Consider the following 23,377-nt stretch of genomic DNA (forward strand, 5'->3'; position numbering starts at 1 on the left):
TAGCCACGGTAGTGGTAGACAAAGAAGTAGGCCAAGAGCTGGAGCTTACGACCATCCAAGTGGTGTTGGATGAGTACAAAGAGGTGAAGCCAGATAAGCTGCCTCACAATTTGCTTTCACGACGGACTGTAGAGCATGAGATCGAGTTGTTGCCAGGAGTGGAACCACCTGCTAAAGGACCATGTTGGATGGCGCCTCTAGAGATAGTAAAGTTGGGGAAATAGCTTGATGATTTGGAAGCGGGATGTGTTCGCCATTCCAAAGCACCATTAGGAGCATTGGTGTTGTTTCAAAGAAAACATGAGGAGCATCTTCAAAAGGTGTTCGACAGGCTAAGGGGAAATAGTTTGGATGTGAAGAAAGAGACATGCCCTTTTGCTCAGTGGAGCAACAAATTCCTTGGTTATGTGGTTGAACAAGGTCGCATCTATGGAGAAGGTAAGGATGATTCAAGAACGGGAGATCCCCATGACAGTGAAGGAGTTGCGTTCCTTTCTTGGCCTTACTAAATATTGCAAGAAGTTCATTAAGGGGTATTCGCAGAGAATGATTCCAATGATAGGATTACTGGGGAGGTATTGTTGGTCGCATCCGCGGGATGATGTGGTTGATTATACTAGAACTTATCTCACTTGCCAACAAGACAAGGGGGAGCAAAAGAAGTATGGTACTTTCATGGTGGCACAAAAGTACTGTTTGGAAAAGGAGATGGCACAATTGTTCCTTGTGACTGTTGTGAAACATTGGGGTGTTCCCCAAGTTATTATTTGTGACCTAGACTTAATGTTCACTGACAACTTCTTGACAGAATTTTTCAAGATATTCAGGTCACATCTTGACATCTCTTCGAGTTCTCACCAACAGACAGATGGACAGAAAAAGAGATTCATAGAGCTACTAGAAGAGTACTTGTGCCATTTTTTGAACGACAACCAGAAGAATGGCGTGCAACTACTTGATGTGACTCTGTTCTATGGCAATGCCCAAAGGAACTCAACAACCAACAAGAGCCCTTTCGAGATTGTTACAGGCCAACAGTCGTTGTTACCTCACTAGAGAATGGAGACAGAATGCAGAGTTTGCCCGAGTCTATCTAGAGAAAGCTTCTAAGTAGATGAAGAAGTGGGCAAATCAGGGGAGAAGAAGATTGCGGCACTTCAACCAAACGAAAGTGCATCATGTGTTTCATGTCTGCTGCCTCAAGCCGTTCAACGCCGACACCGACGATCTGAGCAGAAGCCAGTCAAATAGAGCAGAGTTGAAGATAGTGCCACCTAATAGACATGAAGTTGAAGAGATCCTTACAACCCAAAAGTTCATATCCTCAAGGAAGAGGCGGCAAAAGTTCCTAATGAAGTGGAAATGCCTTGATGACTAAGAAATCAACTGGATTTCAGCAGAAGATATGCAACTGTTTATGGACAAAGTTGAAGTGCATCTGCTGCCAAAGTCTACGAGGACGCTGACAGCATAAGTGGGGGAGAATGTCACGAGTTAAACTTGTTCAGGACATTATGCTTGCCTGTGACAGCTTGTCTCGTGTACTTGAGATGGGTTTCCATCATGTAAATACTAGTATAGGGTTATTTTCTACTAGTAGTTTATTTGTATGTCGAATATGGCAGTATGACTCCTTGGTCACTTTGATGTTTCCTATTGCCATTATAATAATTACACAAAAACCTCTTTATGGGAGGGTGAGTGTTCATCAGTCATTGTAAAACTCATTAGCTATTGTCAACGTGTTTAGCTTACTTGCCTCCCTCGCTAAACACACAATGTCAATGGAAGTGTTGTTAATGAATTGCGTAGATTCAATGTTTATTGCTTGCTTGTCACTGCTTTCATGAATGCTTACTATTTCCGCTGCCATTTCATTGAATGCTAATGAAAGTGTTTCGTGGATGAATGTTGGTAAACGATAGGCTGACTAGTTAAACAAGAGTGCTTTAACTAGCGCCACACGGCTCTTTCACAACGGTGTGAAAATAATCGGACCGTGACACAATATGCTATAACCTTGCGTACATGGCATTAGATCCTTCTAGACTCTCAACATCATTCTTTTCTATTTCTTTTCCTAGATTTCTTTCAAATAAGTCAAATTTCCTCTATAAAGTAAATTACATCTCATAAAATAGTAAGATCCTAGTCACACTGTTTCCCATATTGAATCCCCACGATATTTTCACATTAGAATTTTTTTCTACACTTGCTTAAATAGCAAAAAAGGTCATTACTCCAACGTCTCCCAAGCAAGTTTGGGAATATGTACAAGCTTAAAAAATTTCCAAATCCTTATATCTGACCCCAAAAATATATATATATATATATATATATATATATATATATATATTTTCACTCCCTTTTTCCTAATCCATTTTCAGCAATTGATTAGCTCAAAGATTCACCCATATCCATTTTTGTATGGTCCAATTTACCCTTACCCCCATCCAAGAAAGGGTTTACTAATGGTCTCTCGCATGCCTTGCTTGATTCCTATTTCCAAGAATATTAGAAGGCATGTTGGAACTCTAGAAACAACACTTGATGTTGACATTGTATATTTTACCCTACCCAAATTTCAACATGCCTCTTGATGATCCTAAGTTGTTAAAAGCACTTACAATAAGTGCAAATTGCAAGCATGTCAATAGTTAGTGACACCTTTGCAGCTATGATTCACCACCAAATGAGTTACAAACTTTACAACCATGCATTTGATTTAACCATAATTACTTTGACTCATTCATAGGATGCTCTCTTCATCCAGGTGACCTCGAGTTTCTCCCAAGTTGTACCTATGTCCTGGACAACTTTCCAAGAAATATCTTGTAAAACTCCTTCCAGTTAGGTGGGTAATTGCTAATGAAAAACTTCACTTTGATTGTCAACCTTTTCAGTCCTCTGCTTCATCTTTCATCAGAAAGAAAGATAGATCAATCTGCCAATATCAAGTATTTCTATCTAACGACCACCTTTGCTCCTTTGCTCTAGTCTTTAGTGTTCCCCTAGACATTCACTCCAAAGATTAATGAAATCAACAAAGCAAAATTGCTCATCTCCAATTTTGTGACAAATTGACACTCAATCTATTATTTCAATAATCTCAAAACAAATCATTGTCATTGGGATGCAGGTTGCTCTTGTGAAGAAATTCTCAATGATAACATGATGATGATGTCCCAAGAAGGAAGAAAGGAAAAAAGAAGTCCACCCATCATTCTCATTCTCAGGATGTCTATCATTACCTCCATATTTTACTTGTAAGTATTCATATATTATAATATTTTTTTTATTACTAATCTAACCCTAAAATAAATTATCTTCCTCTAAACATTTCTTATGCAGAAAGTCAAAGAAAAATAAATTATTGGATTAAAATATCTAGTTCATTGCAGCATGATTTTTCTCTTTAAAAAAAGGCCTTGCTTGGAAGTTTAAATTCAAATAGAGTCAGAAACTACAACATCTAAATTTACTAACTTTACATGTCTCATATCTTTTACAACTAAATATATGACAGATTAATTCAAGGGATGGCCTCTAAAAAAATGCCACACAATTATTCACATTATCCCACCCAAAACCACTATTGCTTGCCATGCAACCTCTCATATTCTAAATTATTGTTTAAATGTTTTCATCCTAGATTTACTGTGAGCATCAATATCCAGACTTGAATTCCACAAAGTTACTATAAGATTACAAAGGAAAATTTAAAAATGAAAGTAATAACTATTTCTTGTATATTTCTTATTATTTCATCCAAACATGTAATAAAAAAAGAATAGAAGAATAGAATCTGAAAATATTTACTCCTTACCTATTTCTTGTCATTGATTTATAAAAAATGTTTCAATTTATTATTTATTTTATGGTAACGACAATATATATATATATATATATATATATGTATATATATAATTAATTATAACTAATCTATTTTTAAGAATAGGCATTTTGCAAACCAAACATAACCTCAAGAGTTTTTTCAAAACTGCACCATAATGACTTGTTTGAACTCAAGGTTGATATTATATTTCCCATTACTGCTAAATCAAGAAGAGCCTAGATGAATTTTTCCTTCTTCGGATCATAATCTTTTATTTTTACCCAAACTGCCATGAGTGGATATTCTAAGAAGGGTCTTGGAACAGTAAAATATAGCACCATATTTATTGGAACAACAGAATGTAAAAAGAGAAAAACAGATTGCTGCATATCCAGTGGAAAATACAGTAGCAGCAGGGAAGAAGCGCAGAGAAGAAAAATAGAGAACCAGTTGATAGCTCCAGCAGCAGCCGCTTGAAACTCAAAACTGATAACTAGTTGACAGTAATTGGGGACACATGGGGCGTTTTTTAGGGCAACAAACATTAAACTTCTTTGAGGTTTGATAAAAAGGCATAAATCTTTCTTGAAATTTCAAAAAAAGTAAAACATCTCCTAAGGAGTCCTTAGAGGTTTGATAAAAAGATGCAAGCCTCCCTCAAATTTATGGAATGTAAAGAAAGGTTCACATCTTTTTGTAAAATCTGGACATGTGTGAAATTTTTTAAACCTGCCATGCTTTTTTGCCAAACCTCGAGAAGCCAATCTCTTCCTTCCCATTTTAATCAATTATTGATGCTAATCTGAAAACTAATAAAAATACTCAAACCTTTCAGAACACTTCAACACAGTGAGGTGTGACACTCTGAATTGGGGTGTAAATGCGACAAAAAGATCCACAAAGAACATTTTCAAAAATAGGTTAGATGTCAATTAAACAATAAAAATCGTCATGAAAGTAAACACATAATAGACCCAAAAGACAAACATTAAGAAACAAAGAGAAGTGGAAATTAAATTATCAAAGAAATTGGATCAATCGAGATTATGGAATGTGTCATACCCCCATGATTAAGTTACATTCTCATACCAATATGTACACCTAAAGAATAAATCTGCAGAAGACAGGCTTTTATCCACGAATTAATTCCCAATGGATAGCACATTACTCGGCCACTAAGCTTTTTGGTTACTGGTAGACCAAGTTAACAATCTAATCAAAGAATCTTTAGATTCTAGTTTTATGGCTGCCAATCCCAAATATAATTTAGTCAATAACTAACCACTTTGCGTCTTGAAAGACTGTATGTTGTCCACCATATACTAATAGGACATCCACCGCATCAGAACATCCACTTTTTGAAGCATCTTGAAACACAAGGAACTGCTTTAACCATCTGCATGACAGACGCGTTGGCAGTCTCATTATCCATTACTGGCAGCAGCTGAGAAGAAAAATACAGCCAGTGTATGAAAGCTCTAGCTGCAGAGAAGAAAGGAATAACCAAAAAATGAAAAAACAGTCAGAAGGGCAAAAACAGTAGAGAGAAGAAAAATACAGCAGTAGCAAATAACAGAACACAGCAAAAGCCCCATAAAAAAATATTTCAGTTCTACCAGATAATTGCGATATTGTGACAACTATATCTATGCAAACACAATTATATGTGCTCAAAATAGGAGCATGTCAGCCCGGGTGTGCAGAGGAGGGGTGAATAGACGTTCTTCGCACTTTTTACAGATATGAAAATTCTCTACAATCACAAAATTATCTTGGCAAGAAGAGTATTATATCACAATTTATATTTAAAGCAAATAATAACAAGCAAGCAATATAAATGAGATAGGGTGAGAAGAGCTTAACACGGCGATATTTACGTGGTTCGGCACGAAGCCTACATCCACGCCTTGAGACCAACTCAAGGATTCCCAAATCCACTAAACGATCTCCTTTCAAGCCGGAGAGGCTTTTACAATAAGGGTACACAACGCAGTTGCTCACCAAGAGCTTACAACCACGGTGTTCACCAAGAATTACCTCAACGAAAGCTCACCAAGAGTCTTCAAGATTCACAAACAATAAATGGAAAGATTACAAGATTATGCTCCTTCTTGAGCTGATGATATAATCTAAACCTTACACTACTCTCTTTTTGCAAATGACGAGTAAACTAGAGTAAGGAGCAAAAGAGCTTGAGAGCAAAAATGAAACCCTAAAATGAATGCTCAATAAATGTTTTCAACAACCAAGGTGCTTAATTGATTATCAATGAATGCTAAAGGCTCATATTTAAGGCCGAGAGGACGAGCAATAGGCTGGATAGCCATTGGGCATTAATGGAGAAGAGACAAGGTGAAAACTAGCCGTTATTGCACATTTAATGCTTTCTGCTCGAGGCTGATGGTCGACCATACACCTTCAATGGTCAACCATTCCCCTACAACGGTCGACCATTCACCTGATCTATGAAAAGATTTAAGCTACTAGAATTGATGGTCAGCCATTCCCCTAGTCTGTGAAAAATTTTAGCTACTGGAATGTCTGGATCATTCTCCTATAGTGATCGACCATTCCCCGGTCTTTCACACTAATGAGCCTCTAAAGAGCAAACTAATGCAAGGACAAGTGCCAATGAAATATACACTATCTAATGATGCTAAAAACTTGTCCAAATGAGTTTGAGGATGTCTTGTTTAGAAAACCAACTTTGATAGCTCGTTTGACATCTCAGACACTAAGAATGATCCATTATGCAAGTGTAAACTTAGTTTAGATGTGCTATATTATGTGAACTACATGCATATGCATTTGCTCAGCTCTTGCAAGATATTATAGTACACATCATACGCACAAGAGTTTAACAAAGCCAACTACAAGCTCGCTTACATAGTACATGCAGCAAAACTTCACGTCACAACAGATTTTAATCAGGTAGGACCACTATAGTTAAGCCATAAATCCCTGCTTATAAGTCACGGCCTTTAATATATATTTGAAAAGACCAACTCAATCTATAGCATCTAAGAACATATTTTTCTCTAACACATGATGATAACATTGGGTCAATGGTAAGGTTGCTCCTATGAGACCAGTCACGGGTTCGAGTCCAAAGAAATAGCCTCTCTGCATTAAAGCAGGTGTAAAATTGCATAAACTGCAATGACCTTCCTCCTACCTTGCAAAGCAAGAGCCTTGCATTAGGATTCTCAAATCAATTTGGATTTTTTTATTAAATAATAAGATTTCCAAATCAATTGGGATTTCTAAATAATCTACTATAATTCCTAATGAAATCTATTTAATGTTGTGATTATTAAATGTTGCGATTTTTATACTGTATCAAGATTCCAAAATCAATTGGGATTAAGTCTATTAAGGACTTGGTTTGGGATATTTTACATTCCAAATATAAGTAAATTTCCTTACCCTATATACATGTAACCCTATGAGGGATTTTCCATCCAAGCAATAACATAATTCATAGCCTTTGGCTAATTTGGAGGCAAATCCCCTCAAAGTGATCAAACCCTATTTTCTCTTACTATTTTCCTTTCTTAAAATTTTCCTAATTTCTCCATGATAAACCCTAGAGTCTTATCATTTGGTATCAGAACCGGCATTCTTGTGGATGCTGTTAACCTGCTAACAAAAGCAAGATCTTGGAATTCTTGATTTTCACTTATACGCAATGACCTTAGAAAATTCAGCATAGTCCCAGATGCAAGCTAGGTTAAAAGTTGAACTCAGCAATATATTTAAGTCTCAATTTGAAGAGATCCGAGCATTGCTTTTTAAACTACTCATTACATCTTCTCACAAAGAAAGAGAAGATGATGCTTCTACATCAACTACACGTAGGGAGCAGTCATGCATGTGCAAATGTGGTTACCAAGGAGAGCGTGACTGTGGTTCTTCTCATATGAAGGTGGAATTTCCTTGGTAGGACAATGATGACCCTACCGATTAGGTTTCTAGGGCTGAAAAATACTTTCACTTTCACCATACTGCAGAAGAATTTAAAATTGAGATTGCTTCTATTAGTCTAGATGGCGATGCTATTCAATGGTATGCATGGTTTGAAGCTCGTTATGGAATACCTTCATGGACCTAATTTGTTTCTGGATTACTTGTCTGGTTTGGGCCCACTGGATATGAGAGCATCGATGGAGAGCTTGCTAAAATATGCCAAACTAGCATTGTCTTGGAGCACTAAACATAATTTAAGCAGCTATCAAACAGGACTAAAGATTGGAATGAAAACCAACTCGTCGGTACTTTTATTGAAGGTCTTCTACATGACATTCAGTGTGAGGACAAAGTACATTGCCCATGAACTATAACTACTGTAGTTTCCTTTGCACGGTCAGAAGAAGAGAAGTTTGGAGAAGAAGAACGTCTCTCCAACAAGACCATTAGCAAGAAGAATGTCAGCAGCACTATCATACTACCTACTCGCGATCCTCTTGTCAAATGATTGACTCAAAAGGAGCTTAAAGAGAGAATGACGAAAGGTTTGCCAAAGGAGGCTGAGAATGACCTTTCTTCTTCAAATCAAGAAGGCATGGAATCTGATGATAATAATGAATTTATCACTTCTTGAGTTCATGCTTTAGCTGGTTATGCTAATATTCAAGCCATGAAAATTAGTGGCTTCCTAAAACGCCAACCTATTACTATCTTAACTTATATGAGTAGCACTAATAATTTCATGAAAACTAATACTGCTAAACAGCTAGCCTATCCTGTGGAGCAATGTGAAAAGTTTGATGTGAAGGTTTCAGATGAAAGGACCTTGACATGTCAAAGCAAGTGATCGAAGGCTAAACTTACTATGCAAAACCATGAATTATATGTTCATTTTTTTTTTGCTGCCACTAGAAGAGTATGAAGTGGTTTTAGGTATTGAATGGTTAAGGACTTTAGGTGATATAACTTAAAATTTCTCTAAATTGGTTATGAAGTTCACCATGAATAACCAGAGTGACTTTTAAAGGCAAATGTTGTGGTAATGTCACTATAGTTTCAAGTCATTGTATAGAGAAGCTCCTTAAAAAGGAGCGACATGGTTGTTTGGTAGAACTTCTAGCACTAGAGTTACAACATCAATCTAGCCAGGATGAAGGACCAGACTCTCTTATTCCAGAATTTTCCGACCTATTTGCAAAGCCATAGGGATTGCCACCTCAATGAACACATGATCACCATATTCCATTGCCAAGTAGTTTCCCTACTAATGTCCGTCCTTATTTCTATCCTTATTTTCAAAAAGCAGAAATTGAAAAATAGTGAAAGAAATGTTACCTGCAGGCATAATTCAACCAAGTGTCAATTCATATTCTTCTCCTATCTTAATTTTTTTTTAAGAGGTATGAACAAATTTTATGAAAACTGAAAAACATGGGAGTCAAGCAAGAAGCTTGACTCATAACAAAAACAGCCATAATAGTAGCAGAACTGTACTAAACAACAAAAGAAACAATAAAGATGAAATAACAAAGATGGCTAACCAACATCCCTGGCTAGTCTACAAAGACAAAGCAGCAAAGCTGACTAAGCTCTGAACTACCTTCTAGTCATCCTGAATAGCCAACATCTGCCTGAAGACTCCCCTGTTGGTGAAGAAGAAGGATAGATCTTGGTGGATGTGTGTTGATTATCAAGCATTAAACAAGAACACTATAAGAATAAATATCCTATCCCTACTGTGGATGAATTGTTAGATTATTTGAGAGGTGCCCAATAGTTCACCAATATCGACTTGAGATCAAACTATCATCAGATTCAGGTACACAAGGATGATATTTAGAAGACTACATTTAGAACTCATGATGCCCGTTATGACTTCTTGGTTATGCCTTTTGGGTTAACCAATGCGCCTTCGACCTTCCAAAATCTCATGAATGACATTTTCCGACCTTACCTATGTAAGTTTGTTCTCATATTTTTTTTATGATACCTTGATATATAGCTCATCTCTTGAAGATCATTTAGGTCATTTGCAAATTGTACTCACCACTCTTCGTGAACATCATCTATTTGTCAAGAAATCTAAATGCAGTTTTGTTTAATCACAAGTGGAATGCCTTGGGCATATTGTTTTTTCCCAACAAGATGTTTTAGCTGACCCTTCTAATATACAAGTGATGATAGACTGGCCTATTCCATAAACAATCAAAATTCTGTAAGGATTTTAGTTACTACCACAAGTTTGTCAAAGATTACAGAAATATTAACGCTCCACTAAAAGCTCTACTGAAAAAGGATGCATTCCAATGGAGTGATGATGCTGAACAATCCACCAGACCAGTTCTTGCCCTGCCAAATCTTAGCAAGATGTCCATCATTGAGTCTGATGCATTAGGAATTGGCATTGGTGCAGTATTAATGCAAGACAGACGCCCCATTGCTTTTACCATTAAGGCTCTTTCTCCATCCCACATCAGTATGTTTGTTTATGACAAAAAGATGCTAGTCATAGTGCATGTAGTTACAAAGTAGGGACTATATATAATTGGTCGGCATTTCCAAATTCGAACTACTCAAAAGAGTCTGAAGTACTATTTGGAGCAATAAATCTCTTCCATGGAACAACATAAGTGGGTCACTAAGTTGTTGGGCTATGATTATGCAATTATTTACAAGAAAGGGACTGAGAATGTGGTGGCAGATGCACTCTCAAAACTTCCTAAACAAGTTGAATGCATAGCTATTACTATACTTGCATGTACTACTCTTGAACAGAGTATTATCCAAAAGCTAAAAAAATAGTTCAGTCCCTCCTTACCTTTGGGACTCTTTAAACTTACTATAAAAAGGGAGGATTTTATTAGTGCCTAATTTAGCCCACAAGCAAACCATACTGCAAGAATGACACACATCACCAGCTGTAGGTCATTCTAGTTTTCTTAGAACCTACAAGCACATTTCTCATAAATTTTACTGGAGGACAATAAAGGGTGAAAGTAAAAAGTTTATGGCAAAATGTGACGTTTGTCAACAAAAGAAAAGGGAAACTGTGATGAGTCCAGGCTTTCTATAGCCTCTTCCTATTCTAGAAGTTCGAACCGATATCTCCGTGGATTTCATTGAGGAACTACCATTTTTCATGGTAAGTCTACTATTTTTTTTGTTGTGGCCATAACTCACCCTTATATTGCTCTAAGTGTTGCTTGTACTTCTGTTGAGAATATTGTTAAGTTACACAAAATTCCTCAGTCTTTTGTTAGTGATTGTGACAAAGTCTTTACCAGAAATTTTTGGAAGGATTTTTTTCATTTGCGAGGAACATAACTGAATATAAGCACTGCATATCATCCACAATCAAATGGGCAAATTGAAGTTGTAAACAAGTGCTTGGAGACTTATCTTTGTTGCTTGCTAACGACAAACCGAAGGATTGGGTGCGATGACTCCCATGAGCAGAATGGTGGTATAATACCACTTATCATTCCTCCATCAAGTTGACTCCTTCCGAGGTTGTTTATGATCGAGCTCCTCCTGCTTTTGCTAGGTATTCAGTTGGATCATCCAGAGTTGATCAAATTGACAAAGAGTTACATGATCGAGACAAAGTTCTTTAGCTCCTCAAGAAAAATCTTATTACAGCTCAAACTCGTATGAAACAGCAAGCTGATAAGCACCACGGAGAAAAGGAAATCTTAGATATCTATGACTATTCATTCTTCAATAAAGTTGTCTCCTTGATTCTATAGGCCTTGCAAGATCCTAATATGTATAGGCCATGTTGCTTATCATCTTGACTAAACAAGTTTTAAGGTACATCTAATTTTTCATGTCTCTTGCCTCAAAAAGAAGTTAGGAGAGCAAGTTACTGTGTAGCGCTACTTTCCTGATGTTGCACCTACAAGTTAATTTGAATCATCAGGTGGTCAAACATAGAAGTCGAGACATCATAGAAGTTTTAGTTCACTGGTATCACTTACCATTTGATGATGCAACTTGAGAAACTTATTAATCCTTGGAGGAGAGATTCCCATAGTTTATTGTTTGCTTAGACTTGAGGGCAAGGCTGATTTGAAAGAGGCGAGAATGTTAGGATTCCCAAATCAATTGGTATTTTCTATTTAATGATAGGATTTCCAAATCAATTGATATTTCTAATAATCTATTATGATTCCCAATAAATTTTATTTAATGTTAGGATTATTTAATGTTGATATTTTTATTTAATGTGTTATGATTTCCAAATCAATTGGGATGGAGTCCATTAAGGACTTGGATTGGGATATTTTACATTCCTAATAGGAGTAAGTTTCTCTACCCTATATATACATATATATATACACACGTAACCGTATGGAGCTTTTCCATCCAAGCAATAATATAATTCATAGCTTTTGGCTACTTTGGAGGCAGATCCCCTCGAGGTGATCAAACCCTATTTTCTCTTCTTAAAACTTCCCCAATTTCTCCACAATAAAACCTTAGGGTCTTATCACCATGTGGCCCAAGGATGCCTTTTTTTTTTTTCCACATCATGATAACAATGAATAAATCCTATTCTACACCACATGAAAGCATCCAATATGCTAAAATACAATTTTAATCTATAGAACAAATTTTATCCAAAATTCCTATGTGAAATATTATGAAGAGGGTCTAATATAAACAGATTTAGACTTCAATCATATTTAAACAATAAGAAGAATACCTAAAATTCTATTAAATGATCTAAAGAAAAAAAGAACCTAAATCACAAACACAAGGTAATCAAAATATATGCTTAGCAGAAAGTGCTGGTGGAAAAGGAGCAAAGCTAAATTCTTTCTTCTTCTTTTTTTTCACTTTCATTTATCCAATTGGATGGTGACAAAACCTGCAGGCTTTAGCCACAGCAAATGGTGATTTATGGGGATACCAACAGGAGTTAGTGTGATAATCTATATATTTTAAGACAAAAAAAGTCCATATCTTTTCATTCCTACATGCTAGTGAAAGTGTCCAATTATACACAAACATGCTGTGTCGATTGAGATTTTTGAAAAAAAAAAATCTGCATCTAGATCAAAGAGCTCGAAGATCACAACCAAGGATACAGTTAATCTTTAAAAAATCCAGATGATGCCTCCAAATCTATAATAGCCAAAAAATTCTTAAACAAGAACCATAAAAGCCAACCACCAAATTGGAACTAGAGATACACCCAAACAAAGAAAGATCTCTACACTAAATCTAAGAATAAGGCGTCACAAACCAAATATGAGTTGAAATATGTCTATGGAAAAGCAATTATCCAAACTGAATCACATCAGCTCCACTGCTATAACCAGCATCAATTCAGCATACATACACATGGACAAACCCTGGTTTCGAAAATCAGTCAAACATTAGCAAATTTCAGTTCTAGAGAAAGAGAAAAAAACTTACAAGAAATTGAAGAGAAGAGTGGTGAGGCAGCAGCAACAGGAGGTGAAGATGACAAGAAGAATAGTCAAACACAAGAGTGATAGTCTGTTAATGGTTTCCCACTTGTCTAACTTAAGGAAAGAATGGTAATTGTCTCAGTATTTAGATGGCGTGCCCATTCTCACCTTTTGGGGGAAATAGGTATTTTCTCAGTTCTAATTTCACCCCAACTATAGACAAGGAAACAAAATGCTGGAATCAACATTCCATTCCAATGTAACAAACATTAAGTGAGATCCCAAGTTCTGTCCATTGGCTCAACAAGCCTATGGCTGCTTCTAGGAACAGCAGAATGCTACATGGTCTCTTCAATACCAGTAGTCAGTAGATGCACCTACTCAGATAAATGCAGTCTGACATTAGATTCCCAAAGAATGAGCTTTCAGTTTCAGGTTTTCAGGGCTTACAATTATTTATCTAACCCATATATGGGAGGCCCAAGACATTCTGTAACGTCCAAAATCTGAGAGTGGGGCTTGGGGTGTTATGTGTTCCATTCACAGATCTCTGATACCATAAATATCATTTAAGTAGCAGAAAATAATTAAACATCCCCAAATAAAATACTAGAGTAATATACTATGCATTCAAAAAGGTGTATCCATTCATCCATATTACATAACCAGGAATTTAAAACATAAACTTAAATACTTCAAATTCTTATAACCACTCACACTATTCTAAACTATCCAACTCTGTCCTAGAGCTGGCTAAGCTCGATCACCAGAAGGTCCTGAAAAATGAATTGTATAATGGGGTGAGACACTTCTCAGTAAAACGGAATAGATTATTACCATTATGTGGCTAACATGAGTTTTAGTGTATCCAAAATACAACCGTTTGTTAATCAACTATAACTATAAGGACACTCATAAACTGTACTCACACATATATCATCAATCATACCACAGAAATCTGCAAACACATATTATACATAATACCATAACACATCCACAATCACAATACATTAAATTCACATACATGTACTCACACCCACAAAGGATAATGCACAAATACTTCACTTCCCGTGGTTCTCAGGGCATCCCTCCCCATCGTTCCCTCTACGTACTGAGCATCCCTACCCATCATTTCCTCTATGTACTAAGCATCCCTCCCCATCGTTCTCAGCACATACTTCACAACAGACCTCCACTTTTACCCTTTCACAATGACCTATTCATAGTAAATCAGTAAAACGAATTCCTTAGGCTTGCCAACGTTTTACCACATTTATATAAATGATAATATAACGAACTTCTCATATCCTGCCAATGTTATATTACGATTTATATCAAGGACAATATAACGAACTCCTCATGTCTGCCAACGTTATATTGTGATATACACGAATAACCACACATAACCCAAACATATAAGTTTATCCACCACAGTAATCACAACCGGTTTATTATGAAGAATTTTTCTCATGCCACACGATTTAAGTGACCACACTGTAATATACTGCTTGTATAAAATATACCATAATATGCTTGAATACATTATTCCGGAAAATAAGGATATGATCATCTCTACAGTTTATATTAACCTAAGAATTCATATCTAAAAGAGAACGGAGATGATCAACCCTACTCACTTTAATCCTTAACAAAACATGTTTAATAACTCAAACTAATAATAATAATTTTAACCATTCAAATCGTTCAAAAAATCCCTTACTTTAACCCTACAATCTTATACTTTCATTTAATCGATTCAAATTTAATAAAAAACTGACATAATCTATTCCCCTTACCTATTTCTGAAAATATGCCTAAAACATTCTGAAGATAGAAACCCTAACTTTTCAAAATCGCCGCGAGAAATGATTCGGCAAACCGAGAGAGGAGAGAGAGACGTTCAGAGAGCAAGGGCGGATCCAGGGAAGCCTTGGAAGAGAGAGAGATGCGCGCAGGAGAGAGAGAGAGAGAGAGAGAGAGAGAGAGAGGAACCCTAACTTAAAAAGAGAGAGGAAATGAATTTTTCTTAAAAAAAAAATGAGCTTAAACGTATTTATAGAGAGGTTGGCCCACAGGAAACAGTCGACGGTTTCCCTGAGCTTGTCGAAACCGTCGACAGTTTTGCCTTGTGTTCCCTTTTGTATAGCTCTCGCTAGTTGTAACCGTCGACAAATTTCTGAGATTGCTTGAAACCGTCGACGGTTTGGTGCTGAACCAAACCATCTCCATTCTTTTCTCTTCCTTTTCATTTATTTTCCTTTTCTTTTATTTATTTTCCTTTATTTTCTAGGTTCAGGTCCCTACAATCTCCCCCCTTATAAAAATTTCGTCCTCAAAATTTGTTAACCAATTATTTTACATAACTCTGGTATTACATAACTAACCTCATACCACAATTTTCAATATACTCCATAGATATGAATAACTACGTTACCCCATAATCAAATAAAACTATTGCTTGCCGCAAAACATAAACACGTTACCTACTGCCGCGCCACCAGCAATATCTGCTTCAGTCGGGGTAAGTGTATAAATACGCGTCTGGCCACCTTGAGATGCTTGATTGTTCCCCTGGTTCTGATCAGAGGTGGGTGTATTGTTCGGCAGCTCACAACAATCTCGAGCTATATGGCCATACTTGCCGCACCAATAGCACACAGTACCCCCACCCCGACATTCTCCCCAATGCTTCTGATTACATCTAGCACAGTGAGGGCATGATGAATTACCCCGATAGCCTCGATCATCCCTATCTGGTCTCTGGCCCACAGTATCACCATCTCCCCTCCATGAACCTTGTCTGACATCCGCATGAAAGCTAGGAGGCATGGGTCTCTTCCTCTAATATGACATCTCTGCACCTCTCTACAAGCTCAACTCTAAATACGGTGCCTTATCCACTAGCTCCGAGAAATTCTGTACCTACAAGACTACCACCTGCTCGTGGATCCTCTGTTTTAGGCCCCTCTCAAACCTCCGCGCCTTTTTGGATTCATCTAGGACCATGTATGGGGCGAAGCGAGACAGCTCCACGAACCTAGCAGCGTATTGCTGAACGATGAGGTGTCTCTAGGTCAGGTTCAGAAATTCCTTCGCCTTTGCATCTCTGGTGGTGGCGAGGAAGTATTGGTTGAAGAAGACCTTCTTGAAATGACTCCAGGTCATAACTGCGGGTACTACCCGCTGCTCCTCCAGTAGCTTCAATGCTAGCCACCACTGCTCGGCCTCTCCTGTCAACTTAAAGGTGGCATAGAGAACCTTCTCCTCATCAGTGCAACACAGCACTGTTAGTATTTTCTCCATCTCCTGCACCCAATTCTCAACCATGATTGGGTTAGCACCTCCCGCAAAAGTAGAGGGTTTTAGGCGAGTAAATTGCTCGATAGAGCAGCCATGGTTCACAGGTGGGCAGTTCTATCTCTTGGAGTCCCGCTTAATCTCTTCCATAACTTGTTGGGCTATACCTCGTAGCACTATAGAGGTATCAATGTCATCCTCGCTGGAAGCTCCCAAGTTATTACCCCCTCCGGCATCTACACTCTTGTCTCTAGGATCCATCCTGAAGATAGAAGAGATATGAATTTAGAATTCCAATATCGTAATCTAATCAATGCAACTTTAAACTAAAAACCAATATATGTCCAAGTTCTCAATTTAAGGGTCAGTCTAACAACTTAGAAATGAAATCGTCTATGGCTTGCCATGGCTTTTTTGAAACCGTCAACTGCTTCAAAAAAAACACAAAAATTCGTAGAAGTATTTCTGCTTCCAAGTCACGAAACAAAATCCTAAACCTTTCAACATCTAATCTACTCATTTCCTCTTCGTCATTCATTCCTATACTCTGGTATTACTCATCCCTAAAATCTGCAAAACCTAACAACCTAAAACTCTGATACCACTTGTAATGCCCCGAACCCAAGAGTGGGGCCCGGAGTGTTATGTGTTCCATTCACAGATCTCTGATACCATAAATATCATCCAAGCTGCGGAAAATAATTAAACATCCTCAAATAAAATACCACAGTACTATACAAAATATAACCGTTTGTTAATCAACTACAACTGTAAGGACACTCATAAACCGTACTCACACATATATCATCAATCATACCACAGAAATCTGCAAACACATATTATACATAATACCATAACACATCCACAATCACAATACATTAAATTCACATACATGTACTCACACCCACAAAGGATAATGCACAAATACTTCACTTCCCGTGGTTCTCAGGGCATCCCTCCCCATCGTTCCCTCTACGTACTGAGCATCCCTCCCCATTGTTCTCAGCACGTACTTCACAACAGACCTCCACTTTTACCCTTTCACAATGACCTATTCATAGTGAATCAGTAAAACGAACTCCTCAAGCCTACCAACGTTTTACCACATTTATATAAATGACAATATAACGAACTCCTCATATCCTGCCAACGTTATATTGTGATTTATATCAAGGACAATATAACAAACTCCTCATGCCTGCCAACGTTATATTGTGATATACACGAATAACCACATATCACCCAAACATATAAGTTTATCCACCACAGTAATCACAACCGGTTTATTATGAAGAATTTTTCTCATGCCACATGATTTAAGTGTTAATCATATTGTATTATACTGCTTGTAGAAAATATACCATAACATGCTTGAATACATTATTCCTGAAAATAAGGATATGATCATCTCCCCAGTTTATAATAACCTAGGAATTCATATCTAAAAGAGAACGGAGATGATCAACCCTACTCACTTTAATCCTTTACAAAACATGTTTAATAACTCAAAGTAATAATAATAATTTCAACCGTTCAAATCGTTCATAAAATCTCTTACTTTAACCCTACAATCTTATACTTTTGTTTAATCAGTTCAAATTTAATAAAAAGCTTACATAATCTATTCCCCTTACTTGTTCCTGAAAATATGCCTAAAACGTTCAGAAGATGGAAACCCTAACTTTTCGAAACCGCTGTGGGAAATGATCCGGCAAGCTAAGAGAGGAGAGAGAGACGTTCGAAGAGCAAGGGCAGATCTCGGGAAGCCTTGGAAGAGAGAGAGGAAATGAATTTTTCCTAAAAAGAATGAACTTAAACCTATTTATAGAGAGGCTGTCCCGCAGGTAATTGTCGACAGTCTTCCTGAGCTTGGCGAAACCATCGATGGTTTTGCCCTGTGTTCCCTTTTGTATAGCTCTCGGTAGTTGTAACCGTCGACAGTTTTCTGAGATTACCTAAAACCGTTGACGGTATGGTGCTGAACCAAACCATCACCATTCTTTTCTCTTCCTTTTCTTTTATTTATTTTTCTTTATTTTCTGGGTTCAGATCCCTACACATTCAGCAAAAGTTTTCCGTGACGTGTATGTGAACTATAACTTGTAAAAAATGTTGTTGTAGTTGTCCCACTGTCATTTGATTGAACTCAAACCAAGTGATCTTTTAAGTCAAGAAATCTCATTCAGTTCATGCTTCAGCCACATGTCCCATTTACACATTGAAGCTTGGCTGCGTCATGTGTATTGTATGAAATTTTCAGTCTATCAAGATTCATGAGTCAATTTCAATGAGCTTTGACGTATGGGTTTTTAGGGTTCACCATTATTTAGCTGACCTAGATATGGCATATATGAGAGCCCAAAAACATTCAGCAAAGGTTTCCGTGGGGTGTACGTGAACAGTTATCCGTAAATAATGCTGTCATATTTGTCCCCCTTCATTTGATTGAACTCAAGCCTTCGGATTCTTTTAGGTCGAAGAATCTCAATTGGACTCGTGCTTCAGCCACACATCCCATCTGCAAATTCAAGCTTCATGAGTTAGTTTCAATGGTAGTTCCAAGATTGTCACAATCACAAGTCCATTGCCGCATCAAGCATCCAAAAATATCTGAACGACATTAACAGTAAGTTCTTGAACCTCTTCAACCCATGCACGCTTTTTCCATCACTACCATCTCTTCAAGAACAGCCAATCACATCTTGAAATACATTCAATATTCTTAACTTGCTGAACCTAGTTCCCAATAAGAATGTTTTTCAGGATATATTGTGAATTTGGCAGGTTTGGAGGTTTGTGCCCACTGCTTTCGTTTCCCCGCCCAACAGTTTCAACACCAGCATGAAGTCTTCATATTGAGGATGTGAATTGTGTGCCATAAAGAATGTCGTAGTCATCCCTTGTAGCTCAATAGAACTCCAGCCAGGGAGTTTCTTCAAGCCAAGAGACTTCATTTGCATCAATGCTTTCCCGACACCATCCCATCTGCCCATTGAAGCATAGCTATGTGCCAGTTGCACATAGTTTCCAGCACTCACGGGCTTCAACATGAGGATCTCTCTGGTGATAACCTCCCCAAGTTCTTCATTACCACTGGTTCGACAAGCATCAACAAGTATGCCTAGAACATCAATTGCAGGCTCTGGAAACATCCTCTTGAAGAATTTAAATGCCTCTTGTACTCTTCCAGCTCGTGCAAGAAGATCAACAATGCAAGCACGGTGCTCAAGTGTTGGTTCAATCCCAAAATCTTGTGTCATAGACTGGAATAAGCTCAAACCCTGTAGGACAAGTCCATTATGACTGCAAGCAGAGAGAACAGAGAGGAAAATGACATCATTTGGCTTAATACCTGTCTGCAGAAACTCGGAGTATATCTTTAAAGCAGTCTCCCCTTTTCCATGATTGCCATATCCTGCAATAATTGCGCTCCATGATACCACATCCGGGTGTGACATCCCATCAAAACACTTCTGAGCAGCTTCTAAGTTACCACATTTACAATACATGTCAACTAAGGCTGTGTCAACCAAAAGGCATTGTCCAAGACAACTTTTAACCAGAAAAGTATGAATGCGCTTCCCCTGATGAAGTGCCCCAGTGGAAGCACAAGCTTGGAGAAGAGAAACAACAGTTAAAGAGTCAGGTCTTTGAAGGGTTTTCCTCATTTCATGGAAGAGGAACAAAGCCTCACACAAGTCACCATTCTGGGCATAACCAGCAACTATTGCATTCCAGGTAACCACGTCCCTCTCATGCATCCTATCAAAGACAACACAACTTTGTGCCAAATAACCACACTTTGCATACATGGTAATAAGAGAATTGTGGGCAGCAACATCCACTAGCATGCTATGCCTTAATATGTAGCCATGAATTGAGGTTCCTTCTTTGAAGGAACCCAATTGTGCACAAGCAGCAAGAGAACTAGCAATGGTTGCAGTAGATAGTATCATGCCAGATTTCACCATACAATGGAAAACTCTTAGTGCCTTGTCTGCACATTCATTCTGTACTAGCCCTGAGATCATTGCAGTCCACAAGATCACATCCTTATCAGGAGCTCGTTCGAATATTCGGAATGCATCGTCAACACTCCCACATCTTAAGTACATACCTATGAGTGATGCTTCAACATGTGCATCCAACTCAAAATCGGCTGTTAAGACCAGCCCATGCACTAACTTGCCCACCTCAAGCCGACAATCTGCTGCAGCCACAGACACCAATGAGCCAAACGTCTGCTTGTCAGGCTCCACACCTCCAATTCTCATTCTGTACCAAAGCTGAACTATTTCCCTAAAACACCCAATCCGAGCATACCCGGAGATCAATGAATTCCACGAAACTGTATCTTTTAGATCCATCGATTCAAACAAGCTCCTGGCTTCGTCAATTCTTCTGCATATACAGTACACATTTAACAAAGAATTCAACAGAGGTATATCAAACTCAAAACCATATTGAATTGAACAAGCATGCAAACACTGCACATGGATCAACTCCGAAACTCCACAAAGCAAGCCCAAGATGGTAACAGAACTCGGCTGAACTCCTCCCTGTCGCATGCTATCATACATAGAGAAGGCAACACTAACATCGCCCACTCGCGAATAACAGCCAATAATGGCAGTCCAAGGAACAACATTTCTGTGGGGCATCAAGTCGAACACTTGGCGGGCATGATTGATGTGCCCAAATTTCGCATATAAATTGATCAAAGAAGACCCAATGTAGGAATCAAAAGAGTAGCCACTAACAATTAGGCGTTGGTGTAACAGAAGGCCGTGGTTGGGTAGCTCGAGGGAAGTGCAGGCTTTGAGGAGACTAGGGAAGGTATAGGCATCTGCAGGAGTGTTGGAGTTGAGCATGGATAAGTATGTGAGAAGAACTTCATAGTGGGCGCCTTCAGCTGAAAGACGATTGATGATAGTGTTGAATGACTTGGTGGTGGTAGCGGTGGCCGTGGCAGTAGCCGTGGTGAGCTTATGCAGCGTGCGCTGTGGCAGTGATGGTTTCGGAGGGCTGAAGGAAGGTCTGATCCTGCTCATAACTAGCCACCGAGGAGCGGTTCGAGGATTGGAGCAACCATAACAGCTGGTTTTCTGTTGTCCAGTTTTCGTTTCGTTTCGTTTCGTTTCCGTGGAGACTGAAGCAATGGATTCTAACATTATTATGTTTCAACAACCTTAAAAAAAATTTTAAAATAAAAAAAAAATCACAAAAACTCTCTTGACATATTTCAAAGAGATATATACATCTTTTCTTAAAAATATATATATCTTTTTTTATAAAATATAAGAAAAATTTTGTATCTTTTTGACAAATTTCAAGATTAATTCATGAAACTCTTAAAATTTCAAAAGTTAAAAATATTAAAATTAAAGAAATTTGACTATAAACAAATATTATATTAGAAATGATAACAGGAAATTAGTAACGAAAAATAATAATTAAAAATTAAAAAATTAACTTTCTTTTAATATTGATAAAATTAATACAAAATTAAAAACTTAATATAACTTTCTGTACTTGAATCAAATAATAATTGAAAACATAATTTAATATTAAATATATAAAATATATATAAATTAAAAATATTATAATAAATAATTATTATAATAATTTTAATTTATTATTGCATTAAAAATTTTGTTTCCTAATAAAATAATGCTTTTGTATTATTATATAATTATGTAAATTTTAATTTTTTAATTTAACCAAACAATTGTTAGGTTTTTATTATTCAAGGTTTTTTTTTCAATAAATTTTAAGAGTGATATTAAACACCCTCTTAGGCAGTTGTGTCATTTATATAGTAAAATACTATTTATTTTTTTTCTTGTAATTTTACAAATAATATCCAATGGTTAACCGAACCAAATCATTATAATTTTAAATTAGCACCCTGCATAAGTTTAAAAATATCCACTCATAAATTGAACATAAATAAAATCCATAATCTAAGTTCTAATTTAAAAAAAAAATAACATAAAACTAACCAACCTAAGTTTTAAATTGTCATTACAAACAAAATTTTTATTAAATTATATAATATATATTGTTATATATTTATAATATATCAGTTTAGTTTGGTTAACCATAATTTTTGCATGGGGCAAATCAAAACCGAACCAAAAAAAAAAAAAATTGGTTAACCTATTTTTCTATTCGATTTATAATTTAGTTCTATTTTTTTATTTTTCGTGTCCACCCCTAATATATATTGTTATATGTTTATAAAATATCAGTTCAATTTGTTTAACCATAATTATTGCATGGGCTAAATAAAAAATGAATAAAAAAATGATTAACCAATTTTTCAGTTGATTTTATAATTTAATTCTTTTTTTTTTCATGCCCATGCCTTAATAGTATGTTTAACCTTTTTTTGAGGAATTGAATAAAAGAAATACAGGAAACATCTTAAAATTGTTTCTTAGAAAGCTATACTTTTGGGAGTACTTTTTAATACAATTGAAAAATATTTTCAAAAAAAAAACCTAATCAAATGCAAATTTTGTATCTTTTTCTGTATCTCGTATTTTTTAATATAGAAAATTATATTTGAAATTTTACTAAAATTTCTCTCCTCTTATATCCAACATAACTTTATATCACATTTTTCGAAATTTCCACCAATCCAAATCTGACGACAATCCCAAAGATAGGATAAACCTTTATTTTAAACAGTTTAGTAATTCCCCCCCCCCCCCAAAGCATAGTGAACATGAATGAAATTTAATTTTAAAGAACTAGTGTATTTTGAATCTGCATTTTGATTAATTAGACTACAAAAAGAAATAGGGGCCAAAATCATGATTTCACCATGCCCTTGATTCTATCTAACCAAACATAATTT

General features: G+C 36.7%; 1 protein-coding gene across 11 annotated transcripts; it reads right to left on the reverse strand.

The window, feature by feature from the left end:
- Positions 1–4,826: 4,826 nt before the first annotated feature.
- Positions 4,827–21,686, reverse strand: LOC131152962 (pentatricopeptide repeat-containing protein At4g04370). 11 transcript variants are annotated; one of them, XM_058104944.1, is made up of 4 exons: positions 19,156–21,686; positions 18,851–19,033; positions 13,936–13,994; positions 4,827–5,317 (listed from the first exon to the last, which is right to left on the reverse strand). In XM_058104944.1, the coding sequence occupies exon 1, from the start codon at positions 21,684–21,686 to the stop codon at positions 19,275–19,277; it is 2,412 nt and encodes an 803-aa protein (XP_057960927.1). In that variant the 3' UTR covers positions 4,827–5,317; positions 13,936–13,994; positions 18,851–19,033; positions 19,156–19,274. The 11 variants fall into 11 exon arrangements, with proteins under 11 accessions (XP_057960927.1, XP_057960924.1, XP_057960923.1 ...); XM_058104941.1 differs by adding an exon at positions 15,702–16,777 and having other exon boundaries at positions 18,851–21,686; XM_058104940.1 differs by adding an exon at positions 15,702–16,777 and having other exon boundaries at positions 18,836–21,686.
- Positions 21,687–23,377: the final 1,691 nt, after the last annotated feature.

The sequence above is a fragment of the Malania oleifera genome, chromosome 4, assembly GCF_029873635.1.
Source record: "Malania oleifera isolate guangnan ecotype guangnan chromosome 4, ASM2987363v1, whole genome shotgun sequence".
Lineage (NCBI taxonomy): Eukaryota > Viridiplantae > Streptophyta > Magnoliopsida > Santalales > Ximeniaceae > Malania > Malania oleifera.

What these genes read in the sequence shown, in the direction of transcription:
- LOC131152962 (XM_058104946.1), bottom strand. Translation starts at nt 21,686, where the DNA reads ATGTTAGAATCCATTGCTTCAGTCTCCACGGAAACGAAACGAAACGAA.